General features: G+C 41.9%; 2 protein-coding genes across 10 annotated transcripts in view; one reads left to right on the top strand and one right to left on the bottom strand.

Annotated features, from left to right (window-relative positions):
• FAM13C (family with sequence similarity 13 member C) overlaps window positions 1–19180 on the top strand; it is a 914350-nt gene extending 895170 nt beyond the window's left edge. For all 8 annotated transcript variants that reach the window (XM_063961752.1, XM_063961754.1, XM_063961756.1 and 5 more), the window contains 4 exons: window positions 965–1060; window positions 5322–5524; window positions 9010–9111; window positions 16348–19180. In XM_063961752.1, the coding sequence (XP_063817822.1) occupies window positions 965–1060; window positions 5322–5524; window positions 9010–9111; window positions 16348–16471 (525 nt within the window). In that variant the 3' untranslated portion in view covers window positions 16472–19180. The remainder of the gene's footprint in view (window positions 1–964; window positions 1061–5321; window positions 5525–9009; window positions 9112–16347) is intronic.
• The window catches only part of PHYHIPL (phytanoyl-CoA 2-hydroxylase interacting protein like), a 254584-nt gene continuing 251803 nt past the window's right edge, over window positions 18975–21755 (bottom strand). For both annotated transcript variants that reach the window (XM_063961759.1, XM_063961760.1), the window contains exon 5: window positions 18975–20357. In XM_063961759.1, the coding sequence (XP_063817829.1) occupies window positions 19823–20357 (535 nt within the window). In that variant the 3' untranslated portion in view covers window positions 18975–19822. The remainder of the gene's footprint in view (window positions 20358–21755) is intronic.

Here is a 21755-nt window from a genome sequence, read left to right as displayed (position 1 = left end):
CTTGTAGTACTGCTACTAAAAACAATATTCTGATTTTTTACACTTGGCTATCAGCCCCCCATCCGCCGCCCTTGGATGGGGGGGACAGCCTCGGGCTTCACCCCTGGCCCTTGGGTGGCTGGAGGGGGGGACCCCTTGATTTAAGGGGTTCCCACTCCTCCAGGGTACCCCGGCCAGGGGTGACTAGTTGGGTAGGTAATGCCAGGGCCGCCGGGACCAATATAAAAGTGTCCCCTGGCTGTGGCATCATGTACCTGGCTAGTGGAGCCCGGTGCTGGTTTTAAAAATACGGGGGACCCCTACGCTTTTTGTTCCCCTTATTTTTGGAACCAGGACCAGGCGCAGAGCCCGGTGCTGGTTGATGAAATATGGGGGAACCCCTGTCATTTCCCCCCCCATATTTTGTCAACCAGGACCGTCTCAAAGAGCCCGAGGCTGGTTGTGCTTAGGAGGGGGGACCCCACGCATTTTTTTTCAGAATGTTAAACACTTTAAAAACCTTTTTAAGGTACACAATGAAGCCCTGCACGGATCTCACAGATCCGGCCGGGATTCCTTGTGTTTTGTCAGCCAGTGTTTTACTCATCACTCCCGTAAAACACTGCCTGATATCACGAATCACATCGACATCGGAAAATACGAATTGTGAAAAGTCGGCAGCTTAGTGAATGACCGTATCAGGATTCAAAAAGTTGCAGTAAAATGCACCCGATACCATTCGAGATCAAACACCCTTCAAAACGGCAAAAACACGAATCTTTGTAAATATACCCCCTGGTGTCTGATGTGTCTTCATAAGTGTCCACATTGAATGTATAAAACCTTAACCACCTTTTTTTACTCCAATGATAGTTGCAATGTTATGCTTGCTAATTTGTTCAAACTTATGTTACAATAATATGTAGGATAGTTACTTAGTGATTTATGGTCTTACATGAATAATAAAATGGATTTGATGTTTTAGGTTACAAAACAAGAGAGAAGTCTCATGAAACCTCTGTATGACAGATATCGGATTTTAAAGCAGCTGCTGTCTACTGCATCCCTGATTCCAACAATAGTAAGCCACTTTCTCTTTATTGCTGCTTATTCTGCATTTATATTTCTGCATAGGAATTACACAAATGTGGAGTAAAATTAAACTGCACTTAAAAAGTTTTGTGTCCTACAACTACTACTGAATAAAAATAATTGGCCCTGAACTATCCTATTCTCTACATGAGTTCCGTGAAACAGGCCTTTAGAAAATGCCATTAAAGTAAGTTTTATGCTTACAATCGGCCATATCGTACTTTCTGAAGGTTGTATCAGAAACTGCACCAGAGAAGTGGTTTTCTGGAGCTTCTTTAGTTTATTGTTTCAAGGGCCAGTTAAAACCAGTTATAACAACAGACTCTTGATTTGAAAGTTAAGGGTCACAAGTGCTGATTAGCGCTACCAGGAGACAGTTGTAAGCTCTAGAGGACTTGGTTATAAGCTGAAAATTGATTTGTGGAGAGAATAAGGCAGGTGGACAACTCAAGTGTTTTTGAAACTTTGGGGCCCATTTATCAACGAGTTTTAGCTTTTTATACCTCCCTGCGTATGATAAAGGGTGTGGATCATAGGGTCGACCATACTTAGGTTGACAGTGTCTAGGTCGACCACTGTTGATCGACAGTAACTAAGTCGACACCTAAAATAGGTCAACACACGCATTAGGTCGACATGACAAAAGGTCAAAATTATTTTTTAGTATTTTTTTTGGTGTTGTTTTCTTTGTAGAGTGACTGGGAACCCCAAGTAGTGCACCGTGTCCCCTCGCATACCGCTGCGCTCGGAACAGGTTACCGTTCCCAATTGTAGTCCACGTGGATCATAAAGTATGAAAAAGTTCAAAAAAAGAACAAAAAAGGGGAAAAACTTATGTTGACCTTTTGTCATGTCGACCTACAACATGTCAACTTAGAAACCATGTACTAAAAAAGAAGAAAAAGAGACTCTCGTTTTTTGGGGGGCACTCATTGAAAGATATTACATAAAATATAACTTTTATTGATTATCATTAAAAAAATGTTGCCACAAACCAAGACTAGGACATGAACATGTACACATAAATACCAGAATTCACAAAAAAACAACAAAAAAACCACGCCTAAATTTACGCGTGGTATGAACACACCGTGGGGAGATACACGTGACCTGGTCAGGGTCAATGTTATTGATCCTGACAATAGTTCCTGCAATAATAAGCATTGACAGTCCGCTAACAAGAGGAGACAAATTGTAGGATGATACAGTTGGCTGAAACAAGAAGCAGTAGCCCTATAGATAGATTTACCATAGATTTCAGCCTGTTGTAATGGATGCTACTGGCGTAGAATATAAGTAACAATAACAGTGTTGATTAGTATGTGTCCAAACTTCATAGCACATACAATCTCCCGGATCGATTGCATATCATATGTTCCCTTAGAGAGGTAGTAGCGAAATAATCTAATAATTATTTAGGATCTAGGATATAAATCTCCATAATATGAGTAAAAACTGATCCTGTAATTGTCTTAGTGCAAATACTATTGATTTTCTCAGTGCAGTGTACCGGTAAGCCTATTATTAGTAGAATTGGTAATTTCTTGGTAAAAAATTTCCACTATATATAACACCCTGATCCGCGTCTCCGGTATTGGCAGGTTATTGCTGATTGAATTTGTTGTCTGGGCTGAAATATCTAGTATGCCTCAAGAACACACTGTAGCAATAAATGTATCAATCTTGCTCCTCATATGTAACCATCATATTGATATTCAGAAATCAGTATAACAGGGTATACATCTAACATATCCTCTAATACGTGTATGTAAAAAGATGGCTTAAAGAGGTAAGGAGCATATGAATGAGCTGGTACAAATTGTAGAAAAGGGGAAGAAAAGGCACTCCTATCATTGATGCAGTGGGGTGGCTTCTGTTTACTGTGTGACATGCATTAATAAAGTAAATGAGCGTGTCCCATCTGCACCTAAGGGTTGGAAACAGAGAGAATGCTTCTGCTTTTGAAAAGATCACCCTCAGGCACCCTGATGAAACAGCGCAGGGGGTCCTCTGAGTTCTCCTTATGACAATGAGAGAGCATCGAAAAAAGATTTAAGAAACATAAGTATCAATAAGATGAAAATAAAGAGCACCAATCCCCTTTTGAATGTATGCTGCTTCCTTGCATATGTGTATACATTGATGCCAGGTGAGCGGTACCTTCCTTAAGCATATAGTGCCTGGAAGACAGTAGTTAGGTGACAGTGCTGGGACCCTGTTGGTAGTAACGGTCCTGATGCCGTAAGGTATTGCAGGACCCGTTACCCACCATGCGGTCCCGCCGGCTGTCACTCGAAATGAAAAGTACCTGAGAGTACGCGTGGATGTCAGGGTGTACGGCTCCGGCTGCACTGCACTGAGCCTCAGACAGCTGTTTCGCTTTCCGGCTTCCTTACTGAGACACCCTGTAACCGGGTGCTGGTGTTGTTTAAAACTTAGAAACCATGTCGACCTAATGCATGTCGAGCAATAGTGGTCAACCTAATGCATGTCGACCTAGAGATCCGGATACCATGATAAATGGTGCTCCAGCCAATCAGCTCACAACGGTCATTTTTTCATATACATGATCATTATCAGCTCTGAATACGTACCCTGCTCATAAAGGTGCAAAATTGACATCATGGGCGGGATGTAATGCCACCCGAGTTTGGCGGACATGCGGGATGCTGGCCGAACTCAGACTAAGGGGCAATCACTTACAAGATATGGGTTTGCCTTGTAAGTGATTGCCCCTTTGAAAAAATGTCAGAGTTCGACCAACATCTCACAAGGCCGCCAATCTCGGACAGCATTACATACCGCCGCTTGTATCTGTATTTCAAGATCCATGTAACCTATGCTTACGTGCATTTGCAAATGTAAGGGTACAAAAGTGCAAGAGACACGCACTTCTAAATACCTCACATGCCAACTTAGACCCAGACACATCTGTATATTGCAGACATTTGCGCTGTATATATCTTATAATGCTGCAATTTTTAATTTATGTACTGTTTTTAATGGAATACATACTATATCCCGGCTGTCGGGATAGCGGCGGTCACATGACCGACCGTGACATCCCGACATTGAAGATCCTGACATCGGAGGGGGTAAGTATTTCTGTTTTATCTGTGAAATTAATCAAAAATTTTAGTTAGTTAGGACCTACACATGGTACAATTTGAAGGCATAATTCAATGTTTAACTAATTATATAGAAAAATGTACATATGGAGAAATGTATATTAATTGGATACTTAATATCAGACATAAAACTACAATTGGATATGATGTCATTTTTGTTTCTTCTCATGCCTCCACATAGTAGCTTGTGTGCTGAAACTGTATGTTTCTATATGATTGCTCAGATAGCATATCCTTACAGACAAAGGGCCTAATTCAGACCTGACCGCTCGCTGGCTATTTTTTGCAGCGCAGCGATCAGATAGTCGCCGCCTATAGGGGAGTGTATTTTAGCTTTGCAAGTGTGCGAACGCATGTGCAGCCGAGCACTACAAAACAGTTTTGTGCAGTTTCTGAGTTGCCCAGAACTTACTCAGCCGCTGCGATCACTTCATTATGTCAGGTCCCGGAATTGACATCAGACACCCGCCCTGCAAACGCTTGGACACGCCTGTGTTTTTCCAACCACTCCCAGAAAACGGTCAGTTGACACCCACAAACGCCTTCTTCCTGTCAATCTCCTTGCGATCGGCTGTGCGAATGGATTCTTCATAAAATCCATTGCACAGCAACGATCCGCTTTGTACCCATACAACACGCCTGCGCATTACGATGCATATGCATGCGCAGTTCTGACCTGATCGCAGCGCAGCAAATAAATCTAGTTTGCGATCAGGGCTGAATGACCCCCAAAGTCTTTTGTGGGTTAATTTTATAATCTTTCAGATGCTTTCTTATCTGTTACATTATTAAAAATGTGGTGACGCTGGAAGATGATTGATGCAATTTGTTACAGCGTAATTGTGTACGAAAACCTATAGAATGTAATTTGTGTTTGCACCATAAGAAATCCGCATATAAATTCCCTAGGTGCAGTAGACATTATGGAGTCATGACTATTCCCTATTTATTGCTGCTTTTTCATAACAAAAATTTCCAGCACACAAAATGGCTGCCCCCCCCCCCCCCCCCCCCTTCCTACCTCTCCCTCCCACTGCACGTACTGTGGACTTTAGTGGGACTTAAACCCAGTCCCATGCTGGTGAAGTCTGTGACTGTAAACATCACATGTTGTTTCCTTAGCATGAAGAAGAGGATTCCGACGATGACAGTGCCCAGAACTCGTCCAGTGAATTTGTGTTGACGGAAGAACACGATCTAGCTGCTGCTGAGCATCTTGTGTACTATAGTGAGGATCTAGAGCCGGCATACGTCTCCCCTCTGGATGAGAAACGACCGTCACGGCAACCAGCTCTGTCCATGTCTAATCTCCATGAGGCGTCAATGTAAGCGATTCTTCCTCACTGGCACAGTAAATTTGTTTATACCTAAACCCTTTCTTTATGAATTCTCATGAAAAAGATTAATAATAAAGTTCAAATTGCACCCTGTGTTAGAGCACTTATGTAATGTGCATTGAAGGCAGCTGCCCAAGGATCTGTAGAAATTGCTGCAGATCATTTGTGGGGTCATCCAATATTCACGGAAATGCAGTGTATGTGTTCTAGTGACTTGATAGCCTTAATTCTATGCTAACCACAGGGTTACCGTATCTATATTCACTACTGCTCCCCAACATAACTGAAAACATTATATCATTAGCTAAAGCAGGGATGGGACAATTGGCATTTGCAATGAGCAGACTTTGATCCATGAATTTTGGGTAAGAAAGCAAAGAATAATGTGTAATTCAATAGAAAATTCAGTTAACTCTCAGATATTTGCAGTCAGTCATTTTCTTGTGTGAAGTGTCCCAATGTGTGCACAGGAATACCCAGTTTATATCCAATTTATTACATGATATCAGTGCTTTTTTCCTGTGAAAAGGTAGCGAAACTTACAATTACAAGTTGACACAAGATTAGTAGTACTTTTCACACTCTAGGCAAAATCTTTAGATTTCTGTTTTATTCTTTTCGCAAAATGATTTTACTGTCTTTGTTTCTGGAACTAGTTATAAAATGTAAAAGTGTTGCCACAAAATAAGGTTACGTACCATCAGAGAGAGAGACCTGCACGGCTGTACACTGTGTACCTCATTCACTAGGCATGTCTGGAAAGTGGCTGCTAATAATGTACAGCTCCGTTAAAACCAATTGTCCCCAAGATACATTCTTTTTATTTTATTAACTACTCGCTGCTGTTTGATTACATATTTTACATACATTATTGGACAATCTGCAATTAGATTTAATTAGGGAACCAGTAGTGTAAAATGATTTTGTGCCCTGCTGTGAAAATTGCTATAACCATTTAATGCGGATATCCTCATATCTCAATAACAGTTGCCAATGTATTACTTTATCACTCTAAGAGTACTTATCTGTAAAGAGCTGCTTAGATTCCATATTGAATTCTTTTTTCATTCAAATCTTCAGTAAAACGGCACTTACTGTATGTTCAAGACATCAGACGTTTAAATTAAGTAACAATAAATTGTCAGCTTTTCAGAACAATGTATGATTCCGAAAACCCTTGATTTTTTTTTTTTTTTATATAAAATCTTTTTTTCAAAGCATAAAGGGGGGTACTCATGGAGTGATATTCTAAGCAATCTGACTAGATTGCTTAGAATTTCAGCATGATCGCTCCGTGTGTAGCCCCCTCAGCGATAGCGATGCGCAGCCCCGCACATCGCTATCGCTGCTGTTAGACTGGCCTGCATGCAGGCCAATCTCGCTGGTCGCTCACTTCACCCGATAGCAGCATCAAAATTGTTCCCTAATGGGCAAAACCATGTGCACTGCAGGGGGGGCAGATATAACATTTGCAGAGAGAGTTAGATTTGGGTAGGTTATTTTGTTTCTGTGCAGGGTAAATACTGGCTGCTTTATGTTTACACTGCAATTTAGATTTCAGTTTGAACACACCCCACCCAAATCTAACTCTCTCTGCACATGTTACATCTGCCTCCCCCTGCAGTGCACATGGTTTTGTCCATTAGAGAAAAAGTTTGCTGCTGCTATCAGGTCTGGATTAGGCCCTTTGTGCGTACACACTAAGCAATTTTACAAACGACCAAACGATATGTGTGGGCCGTTCCACACTACCAAATTGTTGGGTTTCAGTCTAGTATGTACCCAGCTTTAGTCTCATTTAAAGCAGTTGTAAATGTCCCCTCCAAAAAAAACCCCATTAAAAAGACTACTGTATGCATTTGTCCCCCCTTAGCATTGGCCTGGGCCCTATCAATAGACCTGGGTAATCATTACCCGTTCCCCCCTCTCTCTTTGTCCCTGGCTGCTGGTAAAGTAATAAAATGGGGAAGAAAAGGAAAAGAATGTAACAATGATCTATATTATACTGACTGTCTGTGCGATCGGTTCCGGTATGAATGGTCGACAGATATTATGTCGACCACTATTGGTCGACATTGACATGGACACATGGTCGACACATGAAAATGGTCGACACATGAAAAGGTCGACATGAGTTTTTTAACTTTTTTTGGTGTTGTTTTTTGCGTAAAGTGACTGGAAACCCCAATTAGTGCACGGCGTCCCCTCGCATGGCTCGCTTCGCTCGCCATGCTTCGGGCATGGTGCCTTCGCTCCGCTACCGCTTCGCTCGGCACAGATTACCGTTCCAATCGTAGTCCACGTGGATCGTAAAGTATGGAAAAGTTCCCCAAAAGAAAAAAAGTTAAAAAACACATGTCGACCTTTTCATGTGTCGACCTTTCTTGTGTCGACCATTTTCATGTGTCGACCATGTGTCCATGTCGACCATGTCAATGTCGACCAATAGTGGTCGACCTAATGACTGTCGACCATAACATGGTCGACCATGTGAACGGATACCGTGCGATCAATACTTGAAGGGACAAATGTGTATTTTTGATAGATGGACTCCTTTTAAATAGGAAATGTAAGTCCTGTTTATGGGGTGTATTCAATACCTGTCGGATCGTTTCTGGCAGGTCACTCACTATTCAATGAGCTGGGCAAATCCGACTATCGAATTTGGCCGCTCCCAACAGCCGCTGCTCACCCGTCCACGCCGCTTCTCAGCCGTCCACGCCACTCCCCTCTCCTCAGCCGCCTACCCCGCTCCGTCCCTGCTCGTCTCCACACATGGTCCTTTAAAAAAGTCGGATTGAAATTGTCTGAAACGGGAACAAAACCTGTCGGATTTGGCCACAGAACACATGGATCCGCGGCTAATCCGACAATCCATGTGGTTTCCGACAAGTCGGGAATTCCCGACTTGTTGGAAAAAATGGCCCGGCATTGAATAGGTCAGGAACCCCTTCCGACCTAAATCTGTCGGAAGCTGCCGTCTTTCCGACAAGCCAGCAGCTTCTGACACTTATTGAATATATCCCTATGTCTCTGCTGCTTTTATTGATTTATTTGCTGCTATCTAATGTGTGTATCTTTTGATCTCGGCAGTTCAGTGACCCAGCTGTACCAGTAGCGATCCAGCTTAGAGGTATGATAACCGGCATCATACCTCTTTGCCTTCCACTGTGTATTGCAGTAGGATCCATCACCATTGAGTCAACCGAAGCAGGTTGCTTACTGTAATGTTACCTGATGATAGGCATTAGGAATTATAGTAAATGTATATAACTTAGCTAGAAATGTAACTCATTTGTAGCTGCAGCACATCACTAATGATCTGACTAGATCCCTCACTGATTCCAATGTGACATACTAAAACACAATCATGACAACACTAATCTAATATCTTCTGTCCCTGCGAGTGCAGCCATTCCAGAACCTCATTTCACTATTATGTATCTGATCAATCCTCTTTCTGTATTTCACAGGCCTGAGCTTCTGGATCACCTTCGAGAAACCAGAGCAGACAAGAAAAGATTACGAAAAGCATTAAGAGAATTTGAAGAGCACTTTTTACGACAAACCGGAAGGTATGTTATATTCCGGAAGATGAAATGCAATACCTTCACTGCGCTAATGCCATTACCCAAGTATTGATGAAATGTGGTTATTTGTTCAATGGCGTTCTGTTTTATTATGAAAGGCCTAGACCAACTTATCTACCAGACAGTAGAGCACATTGATCACTGTTGTAATTAACATTTATTATGTATCACCAACATAATACATTGCGCTTTAAAGGGATCAGATCAGCCACCTGTTTTTCTGCTTGGAGTATACCTCTTTAGCTGTAATGTCTAGCATCTCTCAGGTTGTCCCATGATCTAATAGCAGGTTGCAAAATCCAAAAACCTTTATTTTAGACCATAACACAGGCTTGTGCGTTTTGTGACAGTTCATCTCACCCCCCGTCTTCTGCTTTCCTCTAGCTATATAATAAAATATAAAAGTATGTTATTTATTTATTACCGGTTATCTATATAGCACAAACATATCCTGTAGCTATTTACAGAGAATATTTAGCCATTCACATCAGTCCTTGCCCAAGTGGAGCTTATAATTTATGGGGCTGATTTATCAACGAGTTTTATCATATATAACGAGTATTAAAACTTGTTGCATATGATAAATTGTGCTTCAACCAATTAGCTCTTAACTGTCATGTGTTTGATAAATGACAGTTGAGAGCTGATTGGATGGAGCACCATTTATCATAAACAATGAGTTCTAAAATTTGTTGCATATGATTAAACTCATTATTACATCGGCCCCTACGGGGGTAATTCAGATCTGATCGCTTGACTGCGTTTTTTGCTGTCCTGCGATCAGATAGTCGCCACCTACAGGGGAGTGTATTTTTGCTGTGCAAGTGTGCGTTCCTGTGTGTTAGCAGAGCAGTGTGTGCAGTCTCTGCGCAGCCCAGGACTTACTCCTCCAGTGCGATTGAATCCTGCTGATCGGGGACGGAGCTGACGTCAAACACCCTCCCTGAAAACGCTTGGAGACGCCTGCGTTTTCCAGACACTCCTTGAAAACAGTCAGTTGCCACCCACAAATGGCCTCTTCCTGTCAATCACCTTGCGTACTCCTGTGCAAATGGATCCTTCGCACCATCCCGCCGCTGACTGGTGATGCCGGTTGTAGCTGTCTGACGCGCATGCGCATTGCGGTGCATATGCAGTTAGGATCTGATCTCTCGCTGTGTCAGAGTCCCTAAAATAGTATAAATATATTCCACTTACAAAGCTTGTTTTGCATTGGTACAGATGCAGCTGCCGTCCAGCTTACCCGCGAACAGGTCGCACGTGCGGCCATGATTGCAACTAGCAGCTCCCGCATGTGACCCATTTGCGGAAGTGTACGCACCCATGCAATCCTATGGATCGCAGGTGTGTATGGTGCATGTGCGCTGTGGGCACGCTAGTTGCGGCAAGTGACAAATAAAATTGTCGAAAGAAGAGGTACTACTGAAACATTGCTCTGACAATCCTGACACCTCACATATACACAGAACGATATAAATAGAAAGCTATTTACATTTCTTTATGTCAGCTACAAAATATATACATTCCTATAAAAGCTGGCAGTAAAATGAATTCCAAAGATAAAAACAAATTGATCTTACATTTATCAAAAAATAAAACATGCCGTCAAATATGAAAAACTGAGGTAAGAAGCAAATAATCCTGTGAAACTCTAATAGGTCACATGTGAATAAAAATACACAACAGCTAGGATAATATGAGGGTGGTTCAATAAGTAAGGTACCAAGATCTCAGACATATGCAATGTTCTCTATTTTATTCTAATTTCCCACCAAGTCAGAGCAGGTAGACCACTGCTTCCCCTCACGGCCATTAGACTGCGCCTCAAATCAGTAATACTGTCCCAACATCAGCTGTAAGATGACCGGGATGGCAGAAACGTGGTCAGAAATTGAGGTGCGTAGTGTTATCAGATTTCTGCGTCTATAGGGCACATCAGCAGCTGTCAGTCATCTTCAACTTGTTGGTGTCAACAGGACAGATATTCAATATGAGCAGCGTTCTGGATGGCCAAGCACGTCCACCCCAGGCAGTACACCAAACCTGTTTCTGTGACACGACATTATGCCCGTACACTTCGACACATTGGTGATGAATTTCAGCTGCTGATGTGCAGAGCCGGCCCTAACCAATATGATGCCCTAGGCAAGATTTTGGCTGGTGCCCCCTAGTACCACGCTAGTTCCGCCTCTGACCCTACACCCCTTTCCCAGCAACCCTCACCCATAGCAGTCCTTATTTTGGTGTTCATACCCCTTACATTTTAAATAGGAACAGTGTGCACAGCCCAAAAAGGGGCGTGTTCTTGCTGGCAAGGGGCATGGCCACACCTTAGTACCCCCAATTCAAATTATGCCACACAGTAGTGCAACTTTATTCATATTTTGTCACGCGATAGTGTCCCTAATTCACGTTACATCACACAGTAGTACCACTTTACCTTATATACGTTACTCCTCACAGCAGTGCCCCTTATTCACGTTACATCACACAGTAGTACCACTTTTCCTTATATACGTTACTCCTCTCAGCAGTGCCCCTTATTCACATTACATCACACAGTAGTACCACTTTACCTTATGGTGGTCATTCCGAGTTGTTCGCTTGCTAGCTACTTTAAACAGCAATGCAAACGCAAAGCCGCCGCCGCCTTCTGGGAGTGTGTCTTAGCATAGCAGAATTGCTAACGAAAGATTAGCAATTCTGCTATTAAGTATTTCATTGCAGTTTCTGAGTAGCTCCAGACCTACTCCTAGATTGCGATCACCTCAGTCAGTTTAGTTCCTGGTTTGACGTCACAAACACGCCCAGCGTCCGGGCAGCTACTCCCCCGTTTCTCCAGCCACTCCTGCGTTTTCTGCTGACACGCCTGCGTTTTTTAGCACACTCCCGGAAAACGCTCAGTTACCACCCAGAAACACCCACTTCCTGTCAATAATTCTCCGATCAAGCGACTGAAAAGCTTTGTTCGCCCGTGAGTAAAATAGCATAGTTTTGTGTAAAATTGCTTAGCGCGTGCGCCCTGCGGTGCATACGCATGCGCAGAACTGCCGGATTTTAGCCTATTAGCAAGTCTGCTAAAAATAGCAGCGAGCGAGAACAACTAGGAATGACCACCTATATACGTTACTCCTCACAGTAGTGCCCCTTATATACACTGAATTGCTCCTTATTCACATTACACCACACCATATTTCTCTTTAGTCACATTAGACCACACAGTAGTGCCCTTTCTATACGTTAACGCCACACAATAGAGCACCTTATACACATAATGCCACACATTATTAATGCTCTTATACACATGACACACATAATGTCCTTTACACATATGCCACACATTATTGGTGCCCTTACACACATAATGACACACATAGTGCCCATTACACATTTGCTGCACATTATTAATGCATTTATACACATGACACACATAGTGCCCCTTACACATGTTGCACATTATTAATGCATTTATACACATGACACGCATAATGCCCCTTACATATATGCCGAGCACAACCAACCCACTCACATACAGCACTCACATGGCCGCTAACACTGTGACCTCTGCCTCTGCTTGGATACAGATGTGTCCTCATACATCTTGCCTCAATGCGCCATGCAGCAGGAGATGCCTGGCGTGAGTCAGCTGGCAGCTCTGCTAATGTCATGCACCTTTTGTTGATGAAAAGGTGTATTATTTGCATTGCTATGTGGCTAGGATGCACAAGCAGCTTCTGCTGATTATAATGATATGTGGCATGTCCGTATTCTGTGTGTGACTGTGGCTGTATCTGCATATGAAATGCTACACACTAAATATAGGCATGCCGCATATCATTTTAATCAGCAGAAGATGCTTGTGCCCCTAGGCATTTGCCTAGTTTGTCTATGCCTAGGGTCGGCTCTGCTGATGTGTCCTATAGATGCAGAAATCTGATCACACTACACACCTCAATGTGTGACCATGTTTCCACCAGCCCGCCATTTTACAGTTGATGTTGGGACAGTATGACTGATATGAGGTGCAGTCTAATGGCTGTAAGGGGAAGCAGTGATGTACCTGCTCTCACCTGGTGGGAAACTACAATGAAATAGAGAACATTACATACGTGAGTGGTTTTGTTACCTTACTTGCTGAACCACCCTCAGATATATCAGTAATCTCCCCACAAAAAATCTGAATTTAAACTTATGTGAAAATCTGCATTGACATGTAAGGTGTCTATTCTCTTGTCCATGCAGTGGGCTGAAAGAAAGCCTTTTCCACTAGTGTTCCCATATTTATTTTTGTTTTTTTCCCTTAAGTTTTTTTTGTACATAGATATACAGTATATTGCACACCATGTAACATGGTTCCTTTATGCTACTATATAGTGTGTATGTGTAGTGGACAAAAAATAAACAAGAAAAACAAATACAAACAGCATGGACTTTCACGTAGACATGACTCATTCCTTATTTATGAAATAGCATCCCAGCTTGTTGAGGGACATGTATAGGAATGTTGCACTGCCCAGTTGGCCTATATAGGGATAACACTGCTGCAAGATGATACTCACTTACTTTAAAGAATGTGATTGTTGGCCTTCCTAACAAGGGTCAGCAACCAAGATAGCCCAGCTTACTAATGATTTACAAGCAAAACTTTCAAAGGTGGTGTTAACGTGGACATTAGAACAAACCTGTAGGCAGGTTGGCATCATCCAGGATTGTGATATCTCCGCATTATTTTGAAGTAGAAGGCTAAACGAGGAAGCAACTGCAGATAAATTGATTGCATATTATAACCTGTGGTGTGAGCTAGTGGTTTAATTGTTAATGATATTAAGTAAATTCCAGAGAGCAAAACTTCACAGTATGGTTGCAGTGCCTGAAGCGTTCATCATACTTGCCTATGCATGTTTGCGAGATAATTGGCGCAAAGAACACAGGCAGTTAGCTAAATTTGATCAGTGGAGAAAGATGCTATGTTCTTGACAAACGGATAAATACACGTGGTGCCAACCTAAGGAACTGTACAGCCCTAAGCGTACTTATATTCAACCGTGAAGTGTTCTGTCATGCCAGTTACTACTGAAAGGCAGTGAGTGGTCATCATTACTCCATACTCCAGCATTTCTTTTCCTGATAGGAAGTCTATCTTCCAGGATAATGATGCCATCAACCAACAGAGCACCTTTGGTCACACAATGGTTTCATGGGCATAACATTGATGTGATTCATTGTCATGTCTCTTCTTTCTTAGTCACAAGATGTGAACTTCTGCAACCATGGCTTAAACATTGTTTTCGACCACCAATGACGTATAAGTGACTGTATACAGTTGTCAGTTGGTTTAGGGCAGGAGCTCCCAGACTTTTAGACTGATCTGCTGTAAAAGCTGTAAGCTTTTGTGATCCACCAGGTTGGCACAATTGCACGCGGCTATGGCCTCACACTTTAGAAAAAAACAAATACATTGGCCTCCACAGTAATAAAACACACAGTCCCTCACAGAAAAATCCCGAAACACATTGGCCTCCACAGGGAAAAAAAAATACCCCCCCCCCCCCCCCCAAAAAAAGAAAGAAAATACAGTAAAACATAAATTGCCCCAGTCTCCCAAATAAAGACTGACTTGACCTGCCTGAGAGATAATCTCGAGTCCCTTCCTGTTTTCAGCCCTGGGTGGCACCGACAGTAGCCTGTACAGACTCCAGAGAACTGTAAGATGGGTGGCTGCTGTTGCTGCCATGCCCACCAGTCTTGATCTGTCCAGGGTCCCTGCATTTGCTGTACTGTGACCCTGATCAGTACAGTGCCCACAAACCTGCCCTGCCCCCATGGTTCTCCCTTAATCTGTCTCTCTGGCATCGGCGGAATGGAGCCTTTTACATGTGAAAGCCTCAGCCAATAACAATCAGCCTGCATATTGGCTGCTGCTGAATCCACCAAAATCAACCGGTCAAGTGTCCATGACTGTTTCAGTTCGGTGCAGCTAACCAATAAGAATCAGCCTGATTCTTTTTGGCTGTTACTGGAAGTCTAGCGCAATCGACTGATTGAGTGTCTGTGGCTGCTTCAGTTCAACGCAGCTACAGATGTGTCCAGATATATCCTTGCTGGCCCTATTGAAGCCGATGCATAGCGGGAGCGTGCGTACAGACGCAACCTACAATGCCTCGATTTGCCTGCTGCATTGCATATACAAAATGCTTGGGACCAGAATTATTTTGGATATCGCATTTTCTGTATTTTGGAATAACTGCATACCATAATGAGATATCTTGGGGATGGGACCCAAGTCTAAGCACAAAATGCATTTATGTTTCATATAAACCTTATACATATAGCCCAAAGGTCATTTTATACAATATTTTACTGTATATCATTTTGTGTACATGGGGCCATCAGAAAGCAAAGATGTCACTATCTCAGTCGTGCTCAAAAAATTAAGTATTTCAGAATATTTAGTATTTCTGAATTTTGGATGTGGGAGACTCAACCTGCAGAAAGCAATGACCACTCACCTTCTCACTCACTCACTCACTCACTCACTCACTCACTCCACCAACAAATCCAAAAACGTTAATCTCTTGTCATTATTTCTGTCACATCCTCCCACCACAACCCCAAAATTACAGAGAGTTATGTATTAGAAGCACAAATGTATAAAGCAACCAACCGTACTACAGGGCGGTGGCTAAGTCATGCAAGTACAGTGAGGTGGAGTAAATATGCAACAGCGCCCAGTTTTATGGGCAAACAAGTAGATTTGCTCACCAAGATGGCAGGGTGGCATTATCCAATGCGAGGTATTTTACAGATCAGGGACCATCCTTGGTGAGTTATATAGGAACATGAACTACCAATATTACGAAAAAATAACGCTTTAAAAAACACATGTAATAAAGACACTGGAATCACGCTCAGGGTTAGCTGTTAAGATCTAAATGATTATAAACTGAGGAGTATTTCCAGAAGCAATATGGAGACGTTTAATGAGTAAAGGAGTTGGGTGCATAAGTGGTATTAAGTGTAAGTGTAAAGTGACATAATATACCTATTATGCTCAGTTCCCGGTAAATCAATGAAACTAGGAGCTGACAGATTTTCTCTGACTCTTCTTGGAAGTAGGACGTGCATGTGCAGCTTTTTTTGTTTAGGTTATTGTAGTAAAATTCTCTGGCTTATAGTAAATGCTTTCTAGTCTCAATATCCTTTTTGTCCAATATGTTCCAGGAGTGCCCAGAAAGAAGACAAAATACCGATGGCGGAAGAGTACTGTGAATACAAGCAGATAAAAGCTAAGCTTCGGCTACTGGAGGTTCTGATCAGCAAGCAAGATGTATCTAAAACGATTTAGAGCTTGTGAATATACCACTGCGATATTCAAGAAGAATAACTACTTGTATTTCTGCACACTCATGTATAACACTGAAATTCTGATGCACTTTAATAGTTACATAAAGTACTACCTGGTAGGGAAAACTGTAGCAAAAATCACAAAAAGGGATGCAACGGTGTCTGTCTGTGAGAATACAGAAACCAACCAATTCTTGGTGCGAGTATTGGGTCAGCAGTGGAATGGCCAAATGTCAACATCCCTATCTATAACAAAATAATGGCCCTCATTCCGAGTTGTTTGCTCGCAAGCTGCTTTTAGCAGCTTTACACACGCTAAGCCGCCGCCTACTGGGAGTGAATCTTAGCTTCTTAAAATTGCGAACGAAAGATTCTCAAAATTGCGATTACACACCTCTTAGCAGTTTCTGAGTAGCTTCAAACTTACTCGGCATCTGCGATCAGTTCAGTGCTTGTCGTTCCTGGTTTGACGTCACAAACACACCCAGCGTTCGCCCAGACACTCCTCCGTTTCTCCAGCCACTCCCGCGTTTTTCCCAGAAACGGTAGCGTTTTTTCACACACTCCCATAAAACGGCCAGTTTCCGCCCAGAAACACCCACTTCCTGTCAATCACACTACGATCACCAGAACGAAGAAAAACCCGTGAGTAAAATTCCTAACTGCATAGCAAATTTACTTGGCGCAGTCGCACTGCGGACATTGCGCATGCGCACTAAGCGGAAAATCGCTGCGATGCGAAAAAATTAACCGAGCGAACAACTCGGAATGAGGGCCCATATATACCCTCCTGGAGGGCATTTACAGTGGCAATTTAATGGCTCTGATTTAATCAGGCTTTTTTAAATTGTGTTTCAGTTTTTATTTCCTCTTTGCCAAATTTACTAGTACATAAAGTATAGTTTTTAGAGATTCAAGTAGATTCCCAAAAACTAACTTTGTATGGTCTGCTTCATTGTCAAGAGTGCCTTTGATAAGTTGCAGGTGTAACATATATAGCCGAGATCAGTTAGTAGTGTACAGTAAATTAAATAGAATATTTTAGATTCCAGAAAATAATCTATTTATTCCATGTACAAGCTGTATATATTTATTCTTTCGTTACCTATTTTTAATACGGAGCTGTGGTTTTATCCCATCTGTTCATGTGTTTCAGTGAGAAAACCATATGTACTCATCTACAACCAAAGGCCAACAATGTAAGCAACACGATTGCACTTTCTGAAATTTGCATTGTAATCTACGACCTGAGATATAAGCTAAATTCCTTATATATGGAAACACATGTGGCCCCATCATGGTGTTCCTTATGGAATTAGGGGGCTCAGTGTCAAGACGTTTCATATCTAGTTTATTATATTGTAAGAGCAAAAGTATATTGCAAAATATTTATTTATTTTTGAACATCTTTGTAAAGTGAAAGCAGCATTGCATGTGTAATAATGTATAAATGAAGCCATGTAAATAAGTAGATACTTCCCTTATGCAATATCCAATGACAAACACAGGTTCTGTGTATCCAGACAAAATTTATATTAACAAAAAAGTTCCATTGATTTATTTAATTGAAGCATCCACAGAACCCGTCATCTTAAAAATACTATTCACCTTAAATGCAGCCTTAAATTATTAAGTACTTTAAATAGAACTAGAAAAAGATGAATGTTCTATATTTTTATGTACCTTATGTTCTCCTTAAAAGAAATGTATATTAGAGTGTGTACGACTTTTCTTCTAGCTCTGTTTACATTGGTTTCCCTTGCAAAGTATTTGATCTGCAGGGTATGTCAGAACCACACCGTTTTCTTAGTGTGTACTTCATAATGCGTATATATAATGCAGATATACATATGTGTGTTTCAATAGTGTTTGCCTTTTATGAGAGGGAGAGAGAATACACAACGCATACAGAGGTAATCATTCTTCGGAGGAATATTGTTTGGTTCTAACAGAAAAGATATTGCTTCCCAAAACTATTTATTGAGTCGTGTGTTTTTTTTTTTTTTAATAGCCATATATTGAATTAAAAACATGTTAATAGTTGTACATGGAAAATTAAATTAGATTCCCTTTAAAACGAACCCTTTGGAGAATGTTGAAATATGCAAGGCTGCCTTAATAAATCTTCTCATTTTTGATTATATGTAAATATATCGGAGGGACGTCTTAGTTCTCCATATAGACAGAGCTATGGAATTGATGAATGCTGCTAATCACACTTGTATCACACAGACACCCTCACGAAAAAACACTGGAGATGCGTTTTGTTTCTTATTTGTATGCTATTGTGTTTAGCATTTGTAATTTTTTTTAAATATTCCTTCTAAAAGAAAAGGCTTTCTACTTTTCTTGTATCAAAAATGCATGATTTTAAAAACGAACATTTTAAAATTGTTTATTGGGAGTGAAAAGAAAAACCCATTTGCAAGTGAAATAATTTTCATGACCTATTGTGGTGGTTTCATTATATTTGATTTTTTTTTTTAAAACACTATGAATCAGAATGACTTCAGTTCTGTTTTTAATTAAAATCTTTGAAGCAAGAGTAACAGGAACGTATACACGACTTGATGACGTTTACAGTCTACATCTTTGATAAGGGAAAAATGGTTTGACATGTATACAGTTGCTAATAAAATGTGCTCTATATATTCTATATGATTTGTAAATATTTTATACAACGGTACAAATAAAATATTTTTCTATCATATTTATGATGTCGGATTACAGTATTTATTTTCTGTTAGCTAATATCTTAACATTGAACATCTGTCGAGCGACGCTGGAAGTGCTGACGTTTCTAGGGTTTGAGCGCTCAATCATGCGGAAATTACAAGTTTTCATGCTGTTATTTTTTTTTTTATTAATTTCTTTTAGTTCCCGATAGTTTTAGTACCTTAAAATAACTGCTATTTAGACACCCCAATAAAGCCATAATTGGTAGTTTTGCCTTGCTAAAGCAGTCTACATAGAGTTTTGTATTATTTGGCAAATAAACAGAACATAAACAGCAAATTAAAAAGAAAAAGAAAAAAAAAAGAAATCATCGCAACATCTAGATTTATAACAGTTGGCAGAGAACAGAATGGTCTGTAGTGGTTAAGAGCAGCATCAACTTCACAAATAATAAAAAAAGTTTTAAAAAAGCTATATAAATCCTTTGCTGCGGGAGGAACTACAGTGCAATGCCAAGCAATGCCTTGCAGGCTTCATCAGGCAGCGAAGGGGTTAAGAAGTTCTAGTTTCAGTGTATGCTTTTGGTGACAGCTGCATTTTGCATGCTTCCGGACAACATGTCTGGTAAGAATGAGACGGGAGGGTTAACTGCTTCACGGTAGGCCAAGAGGGCTATTTAACGTCCAACACTGATGTTGCAGGTCTTGCAGCTAGGATCTTTCTTTGCATTGGCTGTGGACAAGCTCATTAGCTGGTGACCAATGATTTCTGCGACTGTGCCCAATGAAAGATCCACAGGGTCAGTGTAAATGACTTCCAAGATTACATCCTGGGCATGGCGAAATACGAGGCCTCCATCCTCTTCAGTGCAGGTCAGAAATTTGTTGTCATTCAGGCTCAGTTGAGGAAGGCGCAGCTTGCAAAACTCATCCCCCGGAGATCCCACTGGAGCAATCACCACAATGACATAGTGGTAAGCTGTGTACATACAGTATAAGTCACCAAAGTACAGGTTGGTATTGGGGTTGAAGAGTTTTTCAGCAGGAATCTCAACCCTGTGCCTCCCGTACGGTGAATCTTGTGGCGGCTTCCCAGTGTTGAACTCAGTGTTGCAGCTGAAAAAGATCCCTTCCAATTTGGCACTTATTGGGGAACCATGGCTGCCACTGTTGTCCTTTGGCGAAGGCTGCATGACATTCCCATGATGCTGCCTGAAAGAGATAAATATTACACAGCATTCAAAATGATGTTGACTATGACTATATTCAGATTAGAATAATAAAAGACTAGGGTGGGCTGTATTTTCCCACTGACTAAAACAGAACCAAGGCTTGGTATTAGTTTACTGGACCTGACATTGGGACATTGTTAGTGTCAGTGTACCTATAGAACTGTATATGGCATTACAGGGAGATGAAGCTACTCCTATAAATAGCTCAATCTCCTAATGACTTCTGATAGGTCAGAAAGCTAAGAATGCAGTCATTTCAGTTACTGTAACATCACTGGCCCCACCCCTCTACATTGTGCATTTCTGTAAAGCAAGACCCCTTCCCTATAATAGTAACCTTCTGCAGATTAGCAACAATGCATGGTGGACTTGTAATGTCTGAATAGTCAAATTATTTTCTCTTACATCCTAGAGGATGCTGGGGTCCACATTAGTACCATGGGGTATAGACGGGTCCCTTAGCAGCCATGGGCACTTTAAGAGTTTAATAGTGTGGGCTGGCTCCTCCATCTATGCCCCTCCTACCAGACTCAGTTTAGAAAACGTGCCCGGTGAAGCCAGTCACAGCTAGGGGAGCTCCTAGGAGTTTTTCTAGTTTTACTGTTTTTCTAAGACTGTTAGGTACAGGAAGGCTGCTGGCAACAGCCTCCCTGCTTCCTGGGATTTAGGGGGGAGGGGGGGGGGGGGGGTAGGAACCAACTCTAGAAGTTAATGATTCTCTATCTTCGCTGACCGGACACTGAGCTCCTGAGGGTGCTGATCGCAAGCCCACGAGGCGACCGCTCCTGCAGCACGGCCGCCACCCCCTAACAGAGCCAGAAGATAGAAGAGTGGTGAGTATGACGCCGGCAACCCAATGGCAGCACAAGGGTGGGAGCGCAGCTCTGACAAGCTGCGCTCCGGAGGGCTCAGCGGTACTTGATGTGCGGCGCTGTGAGGAGCACCCTGGGCCAGCGCAAATACCCTACACTGGTCACATATGCTAACGGGCTAATCCCACTGTTAACAGCTAAATCACCTCAGGACAGTATAATCTGCGAAAGCGTGAAGACGCGCCATTACAGGGGGCGGGGTTTCTCAGAGCGGATCCAGCACTCACCAGCGCCATTTCTTCCTGCAGATCACACTGAAGAGACGCTGACAGGGAGCGCTGCCCTCCACATAATCCAGCATACCTCTGCGGTACCAGGGTGTGATAGACAGGGGGGGAGAGTGTAATAATCACTGTTTAATCTATTAAGGTTATTCAGTCAGCGCTGGCTGTTTAGTGTATTAACTACCTACTGGGGCAGTGTGTGTGTGTGTGTGTGTGTGTGTGTGTGTGTGTGTGTGTGTGTGTGTGTGTGTGTGTGTGTGTGTGTGTGTGTGTGTGTGTGTG

This window comes from Pseudophryne corroboree, chromosome 3 (assembly GCF_028390025.1).
Source record: "Pseudophryne corroboree isolate aPseCor3 chromosome 3, aPseCor3.hap2, whole genome shotgun sequence".
NCBI classification, from domain to species: Eukaryota; Metazoa; Chordata; class Amphibia; order Anura; family Myobatrachidae; genus Pseudophryne; species Pseudophryne corroboree.
This window is presented reverse-complemented; position numbering and strand designations above follow the sequence as displayed.